This window comes from Phocoena phocoena, chromosome 3 (assembly GCF_963924675.1).
Source record: "Phocoena phocoena chromosome 3, mPhoPho1.1, whole genome shotgun sequence".
NCBI classification, from domain to species: Eukaryota; Metazoa; Chordata; class Mammalia; order Artiodactyla; family Phocoenidae; genus Phocoena; species Phocoena phocoena.
In genome coordinates this window covers 53,669,633-53,691,632 of record NC_089221.1, presented here as the reverse complement: position 1 = coordinate 53,691,632, position 22,000 = coordinate 53,669,633, and the positions used below count along the sequence as shown (strand labels likewise).

The 22,000-nt window shown below is 39.5% G+C and overlaps 1 protein-coding gene across 3 annotated transcripts in view; it reads right to left on the bottom strand.

Moving 5' to 3' along the window:
* MAST4 (microtubule associated serine/threonine kinase family member 4) overlaps positions 1-22,000 on the bottom strand; it is a 568,007-nt gene that overhangs the window by 247,406 nt on the left and 298,601 nt on the right. For all 3 annotated transcript variants that reach the window (XM_065873943.1, XM_065873944.1, XM_065873945.1), the window contains exon 4: positions 15,557-15,588. In XM_065873943.1, coding sequence (XP_065730015.1) covers positions 15,557-15,588 — 32 coding nt within the window. The remainder of the gene's footprint in view (positions 1-15,556; positions 15,589-22,000) is intronic.

The following is a 22,000-nucleotide window of genomic DNA, read 5'->3' as shown; positions in this document are numbered from 1 at the left end:
TTTTATGTAGTACAGTTTATATCATGTGTCAACCTTTGATAAAACATGATTGACTCATTTTTAAAAACATAATTATATTTTTCAAGTATATCACTCAATAATAATCACAATATATTATTTCACCATTTCCTTTTTGGCTATAGAACAAATTAATGGCTTTTTTTCTAATTAACCAAGTAAACATGGGTAGAACCTACATGGGGATGTCCCTTTACTTTCATAAGCAAAATACAGACCTCACGTGTAAATGCATATATGTTCATTTGTGAGACAATATTACCATTATTTTAAATCACAAACAGTTTTAGAGTTTAGCTCCAATATTTCAAATGCCTTTAGAGAAATGTAAAGGTATTTATTACCTTAATACTATAACTAAAGTTTCCAAAAAAGCTATTAAGAATGTCAGGGAAAACAATTAAGTTAATATCACATTAATATAAACTTAATGTTAAGAATTGTCAAAAACATAAAGTATTAGACAACTTTACCTCAAATTCCAAATGTGACAATTTCTTAAGTCAACATTTAAATTTTAGAAAAACCAAATCATAAAAGATTGCAAAACACATAGTTTATTATGCACTTCAGTTACAGTTCTTTGTTCACATTATCATATTTACACACCCCTCAACCAATCCAGGTCTGGGTATACTTTATAGTTCGTTACATAAGCAGAAATACAAATTATTTATAAGCTCACTTTAGCTTTATTACAATCTAATTTTTAGACAGATTAAAATATGTCATGCCAAAAAAAAAAAAAATGTCATGCCTGCATCCCCATTTTCACACCTTAGGGTAACTGTACAATCATCACAAAGTAAAGTCACATTTAAAGAATTAAAATTCATAGAAAAACCTTTAGGTAATCAATAAATATTTTCCAATTAGTAACATCAAGTAAAGAGATCCCCAAACTGAGAAATAATTTTTTGGCTTTATTTACATGTATTATTGTATATTATATTCAAAATATTTAAGATAAAACTCTGCATCTTTAACTTTTAAAATTTAAGTTAATCAGATCAATATGAAACAAAAAATAAATGGCTAAAAACACCTATGAAAAGTGTGAAAAGCAGACCAGTGAGGGAGAACTTACCAGACATTACAACTCACTAGAAAGCCACTGCATTCAAAACAAAATGGTGTTGGCACAGAAATAGACAGAGATCAGAACAGACAGGCCAGAAATAGATACAAATGTGTATGGCATCTTTATATGTGACAAGGGTAACATTTCAATCCCATGAAAAATAAAGTTTCTCATAGTAACTAGGACTTAAGTAACTGGTTATCTAGGGGGAGAAAAAAGAAAGATAGAATCCTACCTCATATCATGTACAAAACTTAAAACTGGAGTAAGATCTCAATGCTTTTAAAAATGGGGAAGAATATTTACAAGAATACTTGTATGACCACGGGATGGACAATACCATCCTAAGCAAAACAGATAATAGAAGCAATAAAGAAAAAGACAGACATAAATAGTTACAAAACATAATAATAAGTAAGGATTTTCTTTTGGTAAAAGACATCATACACAGAGACAAGAACTATAAAGCACAATAAAGCTATATTTGCACATATGTAACGATAAAACACAATAAATACCTCCCAGAAACTGTGACGGGAAAACACCACCAAGTAGAAAAATGGGCAGTGAAAATAAATAGGAAATGAAGAAAAGGGAAATTCAAATGAACAATAAACATATGAAAATATATTTAACATCAGAGGCAGTCAGTGAAGAAAATGTAAATTAATGATCAGAGATAATAAGATTGGCAAGAATTAAAATAAACAGTGGCATCCAATGCTGGTGAGAATGCAGGAAATGGGCATTCTTATGTGCAAACGTGATTTGCTATTCCTTTGGGGGAAAGAATTTAGAAATATATATTAAAATTAAAAATACACATACCGTTTGACCAAGCAATTCCACTTCTGGGAATCTATCCTATAGGGAAAAAAAAAGGACCAGTATGTAAGGACATAGGTACAAAGATGTTTACTGCAGCATTGTTTGTTGTGGGGCAGAGGAAGAGGGGGGACTGGGAATAACATGACTGCCCATTAATGAGGAAATGTTTAAATGAAATGTGGAATATCTATAATATAGAATATTATGTATTATTAAAAAGAATGAGAGAAATCTGTACATAGTGACTTGGAAGGCTGATAAGGTGAGAAAAGCAAATTGAAGAGTTATACTTCCATTATGAGAACGGCAACAACCACCAGAAGAAAACAATGGACATGCAGACACTCACATGTACATGGAGTAAGGAATGGAAGAACACAGACCAGGCTAACAATGGCCACCCAGGATTGGGAGTGGGAACAGGGAATGGAAGGGATGGGGATTATTTACTTCCTCCTAGTGTCTCTCTGTGCTGTTTCACGAGTTACTATGAACACTATATCAATTTTACAACTTTCAGAATACATTTAAGAAAAAAATATTAGCTTTTATTAGTGGTAGTAGAGCAGAAGGACTTCCAGACATTCACCTGTAGTAAAATAGTAGCCATTAAATAAATATTCCCTTCTTTGCTTATGCCAGTCACTGCAGTGTTCTGTTTTTTTTCTTTTTTTTTTTTTGCGTTACGCGGGCCTCTCACTGTTGTGGCCTCTCCCGTCGCGCAGCACAGGCTCCGGACGCGCAGGCTCAGCGGCCATGGCTCACGGGCCCAGCCGCTCCGCGGCACGTGGGATCTTCCCGGACCGGGGCACGAACCCGTGTCCCCTGCATCGGCAGGCGGACTCTCAACCACTGCACCACCAGCGAAGCCCCCCACTGCAGTGTTCATTTTTGATGGCTTGCCCAATATCCATTCTGTCTCTCTCCCATATGTGTATCAGCCATGTGGTTTGGGTGGGGTTGACTCCACCCCATTCCCAGAAATTCCTGAATGGTCTAAGCCAGTTCTGTCCACCAGAAATACAATTTGGAGTCACACAATTTTAAATTTTCTAGTAGTCACAGTAACCATGAAAACTGCTGGCAGCCATCTATGAGCTAGGAAGGAAGCCTGCCCTGGGATGAGGGAGAGACTGGGTCCTTGTGTCAACACTGAACCTCTGAATCAACCCTTGCAAGAAGCATGGACTTCTTAGTTACATTAGCTGGTAAATTTCCTTTATTTTTTTCAGCCACTTTGAGTTAGGTTTTCTATTACTTGCAATCAAATGTATTCCAGTTGATAAACTCATCTATGGACTAAACAAATACTTCCTTCTTAAGCGAAATAACTCAAATGTTCAATATTTCTTCATTTGCAGTCAAGGCATGCTTTTGTTAAACTAGCCTTACTTGATAACACCTTTAGGCAGCTTCTGAAAACATGCCCAGAGAAGATTTCCAAAGACGAATTCCTGATCATGCAGGGTAACTTTGCATGGTTACAACTCAGAGCATTTCTCCTTAAGACAATACAGACATAAGGCGTCAGAGCAATCAATTAGCTCCACTCTCATTCCACCCTCTTTGCTGACCCTCCCTTTCTAGACCAGCGTGTCCCACCTTTGGCACTATTACCATATTGGGCAGATAAGTCTTTGTTAGGGGGTGGTGGTGTGTGGTTTCCTGTACACTGTAGGATGGCTAGCAGCATCCCTGGCCTCTCTCTACCCACTAAATGATAGGAGAAATCCCACCCCCACCCCAAGTAGTTGTGACAATCAAAACTGTCTCTAGACACTGTCAAATGTCTCCTTAGGGGACAAAATCACCTCTGGTTGAGAACCACTGTTCTAGACTAATAATTAGTTCTAATGTAGAACTGACCTTCATTGTTTTACCACATTATGGCCTCCCCCCGCTCCCCCCACCCCGCAAGTGTCCCCTGCATCACAATCTTTCCAGGCATTATGGCCTTCTCCTCGACTAGACATGAATACGTGACCCTTGTCTGGCCATGCTCTTCCTCCTCTAATCCCCGCTTATGCTGAGCCCGAGCTCTCCACTGCAGGTCTTCTTTCCGGAAGAAATGTAGCTAGTCCCCTCTGACTTCAGCTTGACATCATTACCTGACCTGCTCCCTGAATCACCCACCCAACCATTTCTTTGAGCTTCTCTGAGGGGATATTTTCTCATTTGTGGTCACTCATTCCTCAATTCAGCCTTCCCCGGCTGGGTCAGCCACCTCCTCCATCAGTATATCGTGGGGGACAATTCCACCCCACTCTCTCCACATTGTATCAACTCACACATTGTTCTCCCTGATTCATCCCTAAGACCAAAGATAGGTTATAACCACTGGAAAATTCTTCATAGCTTCTCAGATTGATTGACAGATTTAATGCAATTCCAATAAAAATCTCAACAGGCTTTTTTGGATGGAAATTGACAAACTGATTCCAAAATTAAAGAACCTAGAATAGTCCAAACAATTTTGAAAAAAAAAAAAAGAACAAAGTTGGAAGATTAACACTATCTGATATCTGAACTTATTATAAAGCTACAACAACCAAATCAGTGGGGTACTGATATAAAACAAACAGGCCATGATCCAGAATAGAAAGTCTGCAGATAGACACCCATATATGGACAAACAATTTTCATCAAAACTACAAAGAGATTCAGCAGAGAAAGGACAGTCTGTTCAACAAACGGTGCTGGAACAATTAGATACCTGTACGCAAGAACATAAACTTCGATCCATATTTTACTCATATACAAAATTAACTCAAAATAGATCATAGATGTAAAAATCTAAAATTTTAAATCTAAAATTATAAATCTTATGGAAAGAAAAAGGAGAAAACTTTTGTGACCCTGAGTCAGGCAAAGATGGCTTAGATGCAACGCCAAAACCATGAGCACTTACAGAACAAATTGATTATTTATACTCCATCAAAACTAAAAACTTTTGCTCTTTAATAGATGCTGTAAAGAGATTGAAAACACAAGCCACAAGCTGGTAGAAAACTTACCAGTCATGTATAACAGCTTTATTTATGATGGCCCCAAACTATAAGCAACCAAAATGTTCATCACTAAGTGGATGGAAAATCAAACTATGGTGTATCCACCAATAGGATATTACTTAGAAATAAAAGTAAGGAACTATTAACATACGCTACCATAGAGCTGAATTATGCCAAGTGAAATAAACCAGACAAAAAAGGGTATGAACGGTATGGTTCCATTCATTTAAAATTTTAGGAAATGCAAACTAATCTTTAGGGTTGGAAAATATTAGTACCTGTCTGATTGGGCATGTGAGGGCTGGGAGGAGGTAGCAATTACAAATCGGTAAGAGGAAACTTCTGGAGGAGATGGATATTTCAATACCTTCGCTATGGAGTCTGTTTCACAGGTGTGAATATATATATATGTCAATTTATGATACTGTGTATTTTAAGTGCAATTTATGGTATGCCAATTATAGGTCAATCAAGCTTTTTCTTTTTCTTTTTTTTTTCTAAAGGGGAGAGAGGAGCACTGTTAGCTGTTGGGGAAAACATTAACTGTTAGACCATGTAGGGTTATGCTGCTGTTGGGACACCCTAAATTGGTTCATGCTATACATGGGATTTCATAAGAGGAAGTGGTTTTGTTGTTTTAATTTCTTTTGTGGTTTAATACAAATAGAATTCACAATTCCTGGGTACTTAACATAATACAGCCTAGGGGATGTTAAACAGTAGATAAAAGGTCCATGGGTGGGAAGAGACTACACAGAGCCTTGAGAAGTACCAATGTGAACTATGTTTGCTTTAATTCTCCTTTTAAGTGTCTCCCCATATAACCACCACCATCACCACCCCCTGCTGTGGTCTTAAGGATGTGTCCAACCAACATCTTCCAGCAAAAAGAAAATTAGAATAGAGCCAAGTGGCCTGAAATCTCAGAGATAATAAATAAGTAACATGCTTTTTAACAGATGTTTGATGACATTATTTTTCCCCATGATTCTACCAGAATCAACTGCATTTACATACAAATTGGTAACACCTTAGAATCCCAGCTAAAAAAAGCCACCGTTGTTCCCCCTAAGACATGAAACCATGTACTGATCTATTAATTTCATTTCCGTGTATGATGTCAAGTGCATTTTAAAAATATACTCCACGGCTTCCAAGGGCTTCCTTAATCCACAAGGACTGGTTTTAGAGTTTAAACTAATTTATCATAGACATTAAAAAACCTTCTGCTTATTCTCCCAGGTAATTGATTCTTGATTTGTTAAGATACTAAACACTATTCTTTACACCCTGAAATACCAAACCCCTGGTGAACTCACTCATACGCCCCGTGCGGAGCAAATCCTCTCAGCCGAGAGGCCAAGGGAAGCCCGGGAAAGCAGACCACTCCCTCCCTTGGACCCACTGCCAGCCCAGGGGGACGTCCCCCACTGCCCCTGCAGTAAACAAACATCATTTGTTCCACAGCAGTGACACGGGGATGTCAGAGGGTGCCAACTTCTCCAAGAAAATGCCCTCCTCGGTTTTTGAAAAATACAAATAAATCCAAAAGACAACCTCTGCCTCAAAGCCGACCTTCCTAAGTAAAAGCACACACCTCCACCACCAATAACAGTAGAATCAGCATTGGAAAATCGGGGTTTAGTAGGAGCTCAGCAACCAGGGCTAATGTCACCACGAAGTTAATCTCGCTGATCTCTAGGACACGACAAAAGTTAGAAATCATTCTTCCTGCACAATGAAAAGCACGCCTAGACCAAATTAATATTTTCTAATAGGGAAGAATAATTTCACCTAAGCATCTACAAAATAGGCAAATATTTCTTGAAAGATTACTTTATAGTTCTAGAAAAGGGGCATTTAAAAATTCTTCCCCTTGATATATTATGCCTATTTAAATTTATTATCATTAGAATTTTCATTCTTAAAAAAAATTTTTTAATTTACCCTTCCATGCTAGGCACCCTTTTCCACATGCTGATAAAATTCATAGAATATACTTTTTTTTTTCTTTTTTTGCAGTACGCGGGCCTCTCACTGCTGTGGCCTCTCCCGCCGCGGAGCACAGACTACGGACGCGCAGGCTCAGCGGCCATGGCTCACGGGCCCAGCCGCTCCACGGCACGTGGGATCTTCCCAGACCGGGGCACGAACCCGTGTCCCCTGCATCGGTAGGTGGACTCTTAACCACTGCGCCACCAGGGAAGCCCCATAGAATATACTTAATAAAACATTTTCTTCTCATGCAATTGTATTTACGGAACTATCTGCATACAATTTCCTTGTGCTATGAGTCAAAAGATACCCGGGCGATGTCTGAGGTGAAGCAGAGTCCAGAGGCCACTGGGAAGAGAGGTGTAGGGCGCTGGCATGTTCTATGGGCACGTCTTACGTTCCAACACAGAAGCATGGAAAAGCCCTAATCCTCGTCTTCATCCCAAAAGAGGTGACTTTATATAACAACATGTTCAAAGACAAGGCATGTGTATTCAGATGAAAGAAATGACCTGCCAGAATTCTTAGAAGTTGAGGCCTCTACTGCCGAAAAACAGAGAAGGAAACCCTAGGATATTTTCCCCCCAGTCACTTACGTTTGACAGTCAGCTGCCACAAAGAGTCAAAGAGCGGGGATTCTAATTCTCAGGAGTCAGAATGGCAGAGGAAAAAGTAGAGATTCTAAGGAGGAACACCAAGACATAGGCAAAATCTTCTAGCCACAACCCACCTCGACGGTTCCCCTCAGAGAGCCCGACTTACTATACAACAGGGTCAGGAGAACAATACAGAATTCAGCTGCCCTGCTCACATGTCTCACTGGGCGATGGACTCCTTTGGGGACTGCCAGTTACCACAGTGGGGACTGCCATACCCACCAGTGCAGCCATCACTAGTCTCATTACAAGTCTGAGTAAACTCAGTATCCTGGTGGTGCTGGTATGTGACAAGGTTTTCCCTCTGGTTGCAGTTTTAAGTGTAAACTCTTAAGAAGAGTTTGAGGCCATGCTTTCCAAAATGTTCAAAGAAACCATGACGAGCGGGGTGAAGTCAAGTGTACTCTGTGAGGTCTACCCTTTACATGACCCATACTGTGGATGTCGATGCTGTAATTCATGTCTTTAGAGAACAAAACGCTACCACACCCTTGCTCATTATCTTTTTCTAACTCAAATGTATTGCCCTGAAGAAGGAAAATTTGCTTTCCATTCGCTGGTGGGTGGGACCCCTAAACTGTGGCCACAGTTCACAGTGAAGAAACAGTCTGAGCACAAGCAAATCTCAAGTCCTCTGAGCCGTTGGTTCTTCACTTACCAAACAAAGGTATTTAAAATTAGTTTTCTGTTAAGGTTTCTTCCAGCTCTGAAATCCCAGGATTAAACTTTTCTAAGTGGACATCTATAATATCCCACTTCATTTTCCTCAATACCTGTCTGTCTCAAAACACAGTTTCAAGAAGTAACCTATATACTATGTTGAGAAGGATGGGCAGTTTTCTAGTGATGGATTATTCTAGAAGAGGGGCCACTGAGCACAGGGAGTTCCCTCTCAGCTTCATGATACACAACATGTGTGGGGTCTGTCTCCCTCATACACCTAGAAACCTCCCGATACCAGTGTTGACTGTGGAGGGACACAGGAAAGATCTACCCAAGGATATGGGGGTCAGCCACCCTATGTAACACCTCTCCCCTGATGGAAGGGCTGGTAAACAAAGTTGTCCCCCCACCCCAGAAAATGCTACTCAAATAATCTGGCTTTAAGGGAGCTTCCTCAGCCTACTGGCAATCTTTTGCCTAACGCTATCGGACAAAAATAAGTCGGAGGGGGGCCTTAATTCCCATTGTGTTTTATTTAATAAAATACTTACATAGAGCTTACTGCATGCCAGGCACGGTTATAAACATTTTACAGATATTAACTAATTTAATCCTCAAAACATTCCAGGATAGAATAGCATACATACTTTTTTTTTTTTTTTTTTTCCAGTACGCGGGCCTCTCACCGTTGTGGCCTCTCCGGTTGCGAGCACAGGCTCTGGACGCGCAGGCTCAGCGGCCATGGCTCACGGGCCCAGCCGCTCTGCAGCATGTAGGATCTTCCCGGACCGGGGCATGAACCCGTGTCGCCTGCATCGGCAGGCGGACTCTCAACCGCTGCGCCACCAGGGAAGCCCTGCATACATACTTTTATGGATGAGGAAACAGAGACACATAGAGGTTAAGTAACCTTCTGAAGGTCACAGGCTGGTTAAACAGCAGAGGTAAGATTGAACCTAGGCCGTGTGGCTCTGAAATGCCTACTGAATAACAGACCTTAGAGGGTGGCTTTTAGTGAGAAAGTGCAGGCACCCACCTGCTGCAGAGAAAGTGCAGGCACCCATCCACCCTCCACAAGGCTTGCTGAAAAGATGTTCACTGAAAAAGTCTCCAAATTCCTGTCTGACTCAGGCTTGCTATAAAGTCATTCTGAGAAATATGAAATAGAGAATTTACCCTCATGCCTTTGGACATCCAGAAGCCCGCTTTGCCATTACACACACCCTGAAGCTCTCCTGAGAACAGCAGTTCTCATCTAGGGGTGGCATTTCAGATTCACCCTGAGAATGGGCTGAAAGTCCACAAGCCTCGGTACTCCCCCTGCCTCTGCCCCCAACGCACATACGCGCAGATTCTGATTTGTGCTCGCAAGTGTGTTTGGAAATGCGTGCACATACACACACACACACACACACACACACACACACACACACACGTATTTTGATAAACCTCCCTAGGTGACCCGACTTTCCCTCCCACGGAGCAAAACTAAGGTCTTCCTAATAATTTTCCAAGGTGAGAAGATCAATCCTACATTGCCTCTATCTCCCCGGTCTCCTCCCTCAGCCCCCTCACAGAAGATGAATGCAGGCGTGATACAGGATGCTGCAAATACATACCAAATACCAAACTGGCTATTCGATGAATATATAAATGCAATTGACATTCTTTCACAGTCTGAAATCCTCTCTTTACTCTCAGGATATATTACACCATTCTGTTTTTATATAAACATGCCACTTTAAATGCTAATTCAGATGCAACACTCAATTTTTTCTTCATTTTGTTGCTGGGTTTCTAACATTCAAAATGACACTGGACTTCCATTTGGCTTCGACGATAGGCATTTTGAATTCTTGTTGTTTCAATATTTGTAGGGGTAGGAGGGAAGAATGTACTAAGAAGAAAACTAAATTTATTTTAAAACTTATCCAAATACAGTTTACATGCCCTTTGTTTTGCTTGAATTAAGCCCCTTCCCTCTCTTTCAGAAAAGGTTACCTTCACCTTACTGAAAATCTCGTAAATCCAATTTGACTCCGTTGTAAAACCAAGGTGATTGCCTCTCCTTGCATTCTAGAAATAACCTCATTTTACTCAAAGTGCTTTTCTAAACAGCCCATCAAGGCAGCATGCTCTGGCTGAAATACAACTGGCCTGAACATACATCTTCTTTTTGAAAAATACACACACCTACAGATGCCAATGACATCCACGTGAGCCTCTCCAATGACACAGAAGGTCACTTCCTATCTCGTCTCAAAATGAGGAATTTCAACCTAAGAAGTATCCTAATCCAGTGCACCCAGTTCAATCTAATTACAGTGAGACAAACTGTCTTCTGAGTCCAGCAGGCCCCGCTCCACCCAGAAGCTTCCAGTAACCCTCGGGGTCCTCTGCCTCTGTCATCCTAAGCACTGTGACAACACTCTTTCCCTCTGTGGCTCACTCCATTCTTCCATCCCACCCAAACACCCTTTCCTGCTCCTGCCCAAGAGAGACAATATGGGAAAGACGTGAGACAAGTTTATCACCTTTTTCATATACTTGTTAACTTATCCATGTGGCAAAATGGTTCTTGACAACAGCTCTCCTTGTCTGTCGCCAGACCACCAGAAGCATCCCATCAATGACTCGTGTTCTGCTGTGCTAAATGCAGCTCAGGGACACCGTGCCCAAAGGTATGTACATTTCAATGAGACCCCGAGGAGAAAAAAACCTTTAATATCCAACTGAATGAATTTCAATTCTTACAGATCCAACTGAATGGGTGTCTGGCACTGTGGTAAGTGTGCTTTAAGATGCCTGTTTTCTTTGTGGAGAGGAAGATGGACCTCCTAGCAGACCTGAAACCATTGTATGCCAGCAGCACCTCACCCTACTTAGTCCGTGGCCAGCCCTACTAGACCCCAACCGTTTCAGAATAATGATAAAAGGAAAAGGGGAATGGAGAAGGGACAAAACTCTATGGAGAGAAATAGCTGCTAAACACTAGTATTGCTGCTAGGTTGAGAAATTGAAATTAAACCGAGAAGACTCCTGAATTACTTTTTTTTTTTTTTTTTGCGGTACGCGGGCCTCTCACTGTTGTGGCCTCTCCGGTTGCGGAGCACAGGCTCCGGACGCGCAGGCTCAGCGGCCATGGCTCACGGGCCCAGCCGCTCCGCGGCATGTGGGATCTTCCCGGACCGGGGCACGAACCCGTGTCCCCTGCATCGGCAGGCGGACTCTCAACCACTGCGCCACCAGGGAAGCCCTAAATTACTTTTAATACTTTCAATACTCCCAGAAATTCCTCAGCAGAAACATACTTCTCCAGGCCTCTGTGCACAGGAGGAGCTGCTTTCTGCTTTGGGTTTCTGCTGCTAGATGTGTGTGGCCAAACAACATAAAGCCAAGAAACTAACTGACCAAGTGTCAGTCACTGTTCTACTAAAATAAAGGGATAACTGCAGATAGCCCTACGGATCCCTGAACTACAGGGCTCCATGAAACAATGCACTCATGCTCACAATTAAAAGACGTAGAAGAAAGGCTATTTTAATTTTGGGTAGCAAGGAGAATTTACTTGCTAAGGAGAGATAGTGCAGTTTCTTTCTCTGTGCAGGGGGCTTCCCGGGGTCTTAAAGATCATTAAAAATCAACATTGGAGGAGGCAAGGGAGCTGGTCCCAGCCAATTTCCTGCCCCTCTCTCCAGGGAATTCTGAGAAGAAAAGAAGCTCCCTCTGTACTAGAGAGCTGTTTATTTGAGCAATTAACAAAACATGAGGGGGTCTTTTAAAATTAAAGGGGACCTTGGTTTTGCTCTGAACCATCCATTAGCTCACACCTTGGGCTTTTACCCTTTTTCCACTTTCCCTGTCAGAAAACAAACACCACCCAGAGAGCTTTGCCACTTAGAAATGTCATTTTAGGACCCAAGTTCAAAAGACTAGTTAGGGGACCCACAGCACTAGGAACTTTTTAATAAATATGGACAGTTTAGATTCGCTGTTAGAGATTTTACAACATAAATGTTGTCTTGTATCTGGAATTTGCTTTTAGCTTTTGCTCAGCATTGTTTGTTTTTTTTATAATTATAGTTGTTGACGCATCTTCTTTAGTTCAATCATCCTACCCGCTGTACAGTATTTCATTGTATGACTATATCATGATTTATTCAAAGGATATACAGATTTTGACAGGTAGCTGAGAGGAAAGGGAGCAGAGAGTATGGCAACTTTTGTTCCAAGGAGAAAGACAAGAACATGCTAGAAGAATCTGGGAAAATGGCTACTCTTTGTAAGGAGAAGACAGCTAGCTAAAATCCACCCATACGGGGAGCTAGAGTAGAAACGGGATTTGGGACCTTGAAGTTGGTAAAGGGCTGGAAGAGCCTCTGGAAAACTGATCGGGGGTCACTTGGTTTTTTAATAACATCAGGTCTAGAAAGAAGTTCCCTTGATCTCTCTTGTCTGACCTTTGCACCATTAAAAAAAGATAAGTCACATCATTGTCTTTGCAACCTTTTAAAACACCTGTGAAACACAGACTTCAAGTTAGTCCTTGAGAAAATGATCGTAAATTACAAATTAGTGGGGATCTGTATTACGTTTTTTCTAGAAAGAATATAGGTTGCTTTTTTATCCTTTTCAATTAGTAATAAAAAGAAAAGCCTATTTTCTGTGTTCTTTTATTTGTAAAAGCTTTAACTGTTATATACTATATACATGCTTTATATAACAAATATGTTTTTATCACATGATTCCAGACAAACATTGTCTATAAGCTTACTTAAAATTTTTTATAGACAATACTAAAATTTTTTAAAAATCTGATAAATCTATGTGTCTGAATGATGGAAGTGCATTTTTAAAATATTATCTTCAAGGCATACACATTAAAAGTGGCAGATATAACAAAATCAGGTGCCTTCTTCCAAGAGCACAGCTTTTCTGAAGGTACACCCCCTCTGACAAGTTCAGTCGCATTGCCGGGTACCATAGACAATGAGGAATACATCACATTGCACAGTTGCTTGCTGTTGACATGGAAAGACAACTCAACAGAAGAGCAGGATCAAATCCTCAATCTTTCTGGGAGAAGGTAATAAAAGACTTGAAAGCATTTATGCAGTAAATGTTTTTTATGCAGCATTTATGCAGAGGAAGTGTTAACAGGTTTAATGATCAGGTATGATGCGGGCTAGCACCCATACCTAATAAAAACACACCTGTGCTCTTCTTCATCGGATTTGTATTAAAATCACTTGAGCATTTATTTTATAAGTATTTTCTTTTTCTCAAAGTCATAAAAGAACCTTGCATGAGGAGAGTAATGACTGGCACCCTGTGTGGTGGTCACTGGAAACTCAGAGTGGCATTACATCCCAGAACATCTATGTAATGTCATTAATTCTTTGGGGAATACTTGTATTTAATAGAAAATTTAAAAATAGCATGTTTATTTCTTGTTTGCTTTACTTGCAATTATTAAGTTTTCCAAAGTTCACTTAAAAAGGTAGATTTATGTTGACATATATATATATGATTTTTATTCCCATCATCTGATTGATAGAGCAACTGATTTTTATTAGGAGGGGAGTTTAATTGGCTCAAATGTAATTCTATCTTACTAAGTATTCAAAGCATGTACTCCAAACAAACTGATGCCATCATCACTTTGTTTTTTTTAATTAAAGAGTCCGTGCTCTCAAACAGAGAAATTTAAATATTTTCCTTATCGTGTATTTCCCCCATCAACTCATGGCTATCAGCTAACTTGAAGAGAATTGAGACTTACACAAGTGCAAAAGGAGATATGTCCCTTCAGTAGGTATAAGGAATCTACTTTGCTAACTAACATTATTGTAATAATAATTTATAGGAAACATACTAACTTAAACAGGAAAAAAAAAAGCACCATTTATCATAAAGGCTAAAAGGAAGCTCTGACTAAAGTTCTAAAGTTCTTAAATAAAGTATACAAGACAAGCCTAAGATGCTTTAAGCGTACAAAATTATGAAGGAAAAGAGATTTTTGTCTACAAAGATATTTTATGTAGATATTTCTGTTTTTCTTGTTTCCGATTTCTCATCACATTGGGAAATATCAAAAAGCTCAAACTTTTACAAGTCTAGGCAAAAGAGTCCTAATCATACGGCAGGAGAATGGAAGTTTTTGATTCTAAGGACATTTCCGATGCTAAACTATTAGGCCGTTAACCTGTAGTGTCCAGAGATGTAAGTCGGGAGCGCGTAAACATTTATTTAGGCACATTCTCCAAGAATACTGACCCAGTGTTCTCCTGGCAACTAAAAAAGTACAGACCAAGATGGAGGGCAATAAAATGTTCATGGTTCACGAAGTTTTGGTTCCTAGACGCAAAGACTGAAATTTCCCAAAACTGAGTCAAAAGAATGAATTCTTACAACAGTCACCACATACGTTTCTAATCCTCCAAGTTGAGATTTGCATGAATTTATCTTAAATATTAGACTTACTTTTTTTAAAAGGACATTGCCCCATCCACTAAATTCAGCATAAATCAGATACCAAATCCAAATATTTCTAGACCAGACCTTACACAGTACTAGTCGATAGTAAATCTACCTTAGTAGAATATTAAAGGCAATTAACTTCATTCTGCAACTTGCTGATGCAAAAAACTATGATTTATGCAAATATATTATCAGCCTTAAATATAAAAGGTGGAAACATACTATAAAGAAATCAAGTCAATGTTCACAAATTTGCTATTTTAATATAAGAGCATTACATGAATCGGTGCAGTAAGGTCTAGATCTAATAGAAAGTTTAGCGGATGCAAAATCTTCATCAATTCAGAGGCAAAAGTATATCATTTACTCTGCATAAAATTCATAGTATAAAGATCATAGAATTCCAGATCATGTAGATAAGCACTAATTCTTTAGTCCGATCATTTTAAACTATCTGCAGACCAAATAATGTTTTTGCTTGATTACATAATAGAATTTTTAAATTTAAGATTCTCCCAGGAATAACCTGCTGTATAAAAATAAATAAACAAATAAAGTAATATTAAAAAAAAAAAGATTATCCCAGGAATAAATATGCATTTTGGCTTACAATGCCCATAAGGAACCCTGGAAACTTTCTTCAACTTATCTTGAAATCATTAATATTTGACATTTATAAATAAATGCAAAGCTTTGTGTTTTCTTAATTCAGTTGATTATCATTAATCTTCTGATTGCCATTGAAAATCTAACAAGTCAGAGAATAATGACATTACAAACTGTATCCCAGAATACAAATGAATCAATAAAGAAATTATTCTACTTACAGACTTCCTCTTCTGGGGAGACTCAGCTCCTTCTGCAAAAGAAAAAACGAAACATGTATATGAGATGCTACATTAACCTTAAACTACTAGGACACCAAACAGGTAACATAAAATGTATCATCCTTATTATGCTTTATTTGGCATTTTCTATACTGAAAAGATTTTAGTGTAATTATTTTATGCTGGATCCCTTCTGACATTGTTCCCTTTATACACTGCATTTGACGTACAAACCCTGTTTACCTAAATTCCAGAGCAGAAAAGACATCAATCCTCCCAAAGCAATGACAGTCAAATACTGAGTTGAGCTACGTGACCCTATAATTGAGGGTAAGGGAAATCTGAGCAACCAGAGAACTTATCCAAAAAGGAAACAGAAGGAGGAGGAGAAATTTTGCAGAATTATAATTAAGTGAAAGGTGAAATGAAAAGGGTAGTGAAATCAGACTATTTGCCTCCAACAGAAATAAACTCATGCAAAACATTATGTCTACCAAAGATTATAATTTAAAAAAGAAATAGAGCAAAAGTTTTCCTTCTGGTATTATTTCTTAAAACAAATGTGACTTATGATTAAGGATATTTAAAAGTAGGTTAACGAACTTCTAAAAAGGTAACCAGACAGCAACAACAATTAATATAGTGCTTTATAGTTTCAAAGGATGCTCTTACACTTATCTCAAATTAAGATCATTATCTACCTTTCTAGAGAGAGTCTATGGGAAAATAAAACAAAATAACCCAGCAAACAAACAAACAAAAAGGGATACAGAAGTACCTCCACCCACTGATGGAGCTTTCAGAAGCCTGGGCACTCGAGAATGATTACTTGATGACAATAATTAAAGAATAGGAAGTAATGAGTCACCTGGCTATTTTAACTCAAACTTTGAACGCCTAAATTTGGGCTTTCCTTCCCATAATTATCATTTTTTTTTTTGCCTGCCAGGAGCTCAAGCATCATTTTTTGAAAGGTGCTTCCCCTTCAGCTTCAAACTCACCTTTCCTGTTCCCTATTTTTATTGGATCCTTAAATGTTTGTCATGGCCTGTGGCCTCACATCTTACTTCTAAACCATGCAATTTGCTCCATCACAGCTTACAAAAAATGGACTTAAGAGCAGCAGCCCAGAGGAGGATCCTGCCTTAAATAGAACTTATCCAAAGTTATTACTTTACTCACTTATTAACTGGAAAATATATTTTGATACAGAGTTATAATAATCAGATCATTGTTTAATTGCAAGAAAAAAAAAAAAAAACAATTTTAGGGACAGAGTATTTCCTTCCTTCTCCCAATAGCTAACCATTTTCTTTTCACGGACTGCAGGGTTCAGTGGTGAAATGCTTTTGTTTTGTTTTGTTTCGAGTTTTTCTTTAATCCTTCATTAGCCCCAAGAAATTACAGTGTTTGCTGAAGTTGGCTCCCTGATTCTGAAACATAAATATACCTTTATTTACTAAAGCCTCTAATGAGAAGAGTAAAGTCTTTGACCAAGACAGTTTTCCTTGGGAACTGAAACGTAAATAGAACACCAATGAGTAATTGTCTCTACGTGTGTCTTGGGTTATGACAAGCACTGAGAAATCTGTTTGTATTCAGGTTAAAAAAAGAAAAAAAGAAAAAAGGAGAACTGCCTAGAAGTAATCATTCACCAGAGGGTTTCTTTTAAAAAGAAATTACTGATCTGAAAAGGAATACATATATGTAACTGAATCACTGTGCTGTACACCTAAAACTAACACACCATTATAAATCAAATAAACGTCAATTAAAAAAAAAGAAATTACTGAGACCCACTACGTAGCAAAAGGCCTAGAGCTTAATTAAATAAGTAAGTACTGCTGTTTAGTAAGTTCATCTGACAGCAGTATTAAAAGAAAAGGAGGCGTACCTGAGGTGCTATCATTAAAAACAGAAAAAAAAATAAGTCAGATGTTGTTTCAGTTCTGTACGCAAACAGATCACTCAGAAGATATAAGAGGAGAAGGGCCAAATAAATGATCCCCAAACAGTTCAATCAATCATATTCCACCAAATGACCCGACTGTAAGCTGGTTGCTTTGCTATGAGAAGAAACTGCTGAAACGGCAAGATAAGGGATGAAAACCGACTCTGTTTTTAATCAGAAAGCCCTTCCAACAGGTCTAGAATTATGAGTTCTAAACAAGAAGAAAGGTCACAGTGGGTAACCCCGCACTGCTGCTCCCCGGGACGGCGGCCGAGGTTCCAGGACATTTAATAGGCCACTGTCAATGACCTGCAGGGTCTGTGCTAACCAGGCTGAGGAGCTAATCCACCTGACGGCTTGAATGTCAGGCTTGGAACTGGAAACTCAATTTGCTAGCAAATTGGAATCAGATGCGATGGTAATAAAGTGAGAGAAATGAATGTGCTGTGGCCAAGACCTTGTGAACAGTGGCTGCAAAAGCCCGCAAATCCCAAGAGGGCTAAGCGATTGCCGACAGAGCCAGGAGGGGCTGCTGTCCTGCTGCGTGCGGAGGGACCATCCACTGATCAAACTGCACGGGCTGGACGCAAATAAGCAATATCAAGGCACTTACTGCCCCAATCCTAGTGGTACTGTGTGTGTGTGTCCTTATTCTCTTAATGTCAAGATAAGGTCACTAAACCATACTTACATAATTAGATAAGACATGTGGTATTGGTTCCGGTCATAAACCAAAGCTTGTGCTTAGTATATTTGGAACATGTGTAAAAAATTAGCATCAGATTAAGAATAGAGAAGGGAAGGGGGCAGAGAGAGAAAAAAGGGCAAGAAGCGTCCATCTGAACTAAAATCTATGTGATTATTAATCATCACAGGTTAAAGAAATGCATGAGTGTATTTAAGAATATTAAAAATTTTAAATTATTTTCATTGATATTGATTTTTCAGTGACATCTAATATTTTTTAGAATTGCTGTGTATCATTACTTGCTTGAAAATATGATCTCCTTTGCCCCCCTTTCTAAAAATGTTGACTAGCAAATACGTGCATTTGAAAATAAAGACAAAGTTAATCGAAGAACTCTGTTTACCTTCTTGTGATCTCTTGATAAGACTGAGAACACACAGATTCCTCAAGTACTGAAAGAGAATTTCTGTGAGTCTGGGAAGAAAAGAAAGCATAACAAATGATCCTGCCCCTTTCCTCAGCCAGCCTTGGCCTCAAAAGGAGAAGATAACTTGTCTCGTTCATAAAGGCAATTGAGAAATTGCTGCAATGTTTAACATGTACAAGCAATTTCCACAATGGCAATTTAAACAATATATACTATTTAATACGTATTTAATAGTTATACATACACAAATAAAACAACATGGCAACACACGCCACATGTATTTAAGAAATCTTTGAACTATTCTTTTTAACTGATGGGCCACTTTATGATTTAAAAGAGAAAGGAGATCTTATATCATATTACAAATATTATATTACAAATAAGATATCCCCTCCTTCAAGAGGTGGGGCTTAATTCTCTTCCTCTGGAGAGTGGGCTGGACTTAGTGACTCCCTTCCAAAGAAGGAGGAGGGAAAAGGAAAAGTAGCAACTTTTCAGTGGAGAAACCTGACAGACACCGTCTGAACCAACCAACATTAATGTTACCAACAATAATCATAGGTACCATGTGCCCCTGATACGATGTCATGAGAGGAGACTTCACCACTGTGGCATTCTCCCTAAAAGTACTTAACTCCAGTCTCATCCTGGAAAAAGTACCAAACTGAGGATCATTCTACAGAACATTCTACAGAACAACTGTCAGGGTTGTGAAAAACAAGGAACAACTGAGAAACTGTCACAGGTCAGAGGAGACTCAGGAGAACGATGACGAAATGCAATGTAGGATCATAGACTGGATTCTGAACCATAAAAAGGACAGTAGTGGAAAACCTGGTGATATCCAAATTAAGTGTTTAGTTAATAGTAATGTACTAATGTCAATTTCATAATTTTGACAAACGTATTAAGGTTACATTAAGATGTTAACATTAGGGGAAATTGGTGGAAGGGTATGCAGAGATTCAACTGTCTTCAACTTCTCTATAAATCTAAAATGATTTCAATTTTTTTTTTAAAGTTCTCTAAAAAGAAAGAGAGAGCTAAGGAGAAAGAAAGACGTGTGTGTGTGTGTGTGTGTGTGTGTGTGTGTGTAGGCTAGGGCATGGAATGTATGAATAAATATCGAAATATTCTATGCTTATTTTAAGGCCATATTTAACCCAGTATTTTAGAAGATTATAGAAATAATCTAAGTGAGAGAAGCTTGTGACTCGGACCATCAGTGAAGATGTTGAGAAGCAGTCAGGTTTGAGATATGTTTTTACAGAATATACAAAAGAACTGGATGTGGAAGATGGAAGAGAAAGCCAGAAAGAGTAAAAGTTCTTGGCCTGTGCAGGGGGAGTTTGAGGGAAGAACGGTCCTATCTGGATACATCACATCCAAGATGTCTGTAAGAAATCCAAAGAAAAATTTCCAAGCAGGTGGTTGGACAAACGAACCTGGGTTCAGGAGAGAGGTCGGGGCTGAAAATAGACTTTGAACTCATTATTGTATAAGATGGTACATAAAACCGTGTGCTGGAAGTGACAGGAGAAGAGAGAACAGAAAAAGAAGTGGCACATATACCTATATGTATATATACAGGACCACTTAAAATCTACAAGCAGGGAGAATTCTGCTACACACTACGCCCTGTTAAATGATGTGCTGAACTATGCAGACCCTGGGTTCTTCAAACAACACAAACTGAATGAGGCTAGCAAGTAAAAATACTACTGGGTAGACACCAGCTCTCACACAAGTGACGGGATTGTTGCACAGACAAGGGCAGAAAATGGGTGGGAACTAGGAAATTAACCCCCAGAGAACATGACCACATCTGGGGGACGGCCCGTTAGGACACCTCTGCTGCTCAAGGCTCAACTGGGGCTCAGCCTCCAGGAAGGACCTCTCCACTGTCCCAGCACCTTCCCCTCAGCACTCTGGCAGGTCCCCACTCCCCGCGAGTGTCCCATTACTGCCAGGTGTCAGCCAGCGTGATCACGCCTGAGTTTCTGCAAAGAGCTGAGATGTGGGAAGCAGTGTATCGGGCACCGTTAGGGACACGTAAGGAGGAAATAAAATAAGACAGATTTAAAAGCTACTTGGGGAAACACACACAGCAAAAGAGATATCACCAGGTGCAGGATTATGCAGTATAATTTGAATGAATAAATGTTAACAGGGGAGAGAAAATAAAAGGGGATGAGCTAATTCAGCTCAAACAGTGGTTCTGAATGCAGTCCGGCTACACATCAGTGTCACCAAGGGAGCTTTTACAGATACCGATGTCTGAACACCACCCTGGAGATGGAGAGGGAGTTGTGTGTATACGTTGTTTCGTGGCGGCTGGTACTTTTAAGTACCCTTAAGGCCTATTGGTTTGCCTTTGGATTTTTTTCGTTATGGAATACTACTTTTCTGGCTGTCATCAGAGTAGTGAAGTTTTAGGGTTTTTTGTAATTTCCTTTCCAAGTGGGAAGCACTGTAGGGCAAGGAAGGGTACCCCAAATGGAACTCTCCCTACCTGATGGGGTGTAAATTTAGCTAGGGGTATAGGCTCAGCAAGGGACTGGCTCTTTTAAAGGGATGTTTTTGGCCCCATTTTTCTGGCCTCCATTTCTGAGTTACTTGTGAAGGCAGAAGCAGAGGACAGAAAAGTTCACACCACAGAACCAGATCTTACAGAACCAGGCTTGGTTCTGAAACACAGCTGCACACAAAAGGGGCTTATGTTCAAACCTCTTGAAAAACCCAGTGAATTGCCCATACAGTACATAGCTCTGTGCATAAAAGTCTGTAGAATGAAGCTGGAGAAGCAGTAGGTAGACCTCTACAGAGATGCCTGGACATTCAAACTGTTCATCCTGTAAAATACCACTCAGTGGGAATGTGAGATGGGTGGAGAACCCTAAAGGACCCCTCCTTTCTTGCAGGTTTTATTTCATTCTGTTTCTGTGTCTATAACCACAGTGCACGTTAACATATTTACCTGTGCTAGTAAAGTTCAACAAAATAAACCGTGAAAGGTACACACACAAAATCCTTGCTGCGTTTTCACATAAATTTTACTCTACCGCAACCGCACACTCACTTTCTCCGAAAAAACAGAAGTAGTTACCGCCTTCCTTTCTCTCTGGGTTGGCTTTTTCTCCCGTGAATTCAAATCAATGGCCATCGTCCCCAAGACTAGGCATTCGCCTCACAGGCCCTCTCCATACACAGAGTTTCTCAGTCACAATATGGGTGTCTAGCTCTTTGAGTTTTATAAAATCCTATCTGAAATGGAGTCTATGAATTTCTTAACAAACTCACCTGGCTGTTTGGCAGGACACGCCAGCCTTCCCATGGAAAGCCCAGAGATGAGCAATTGCCCAGCATCGCAAAGCCAGG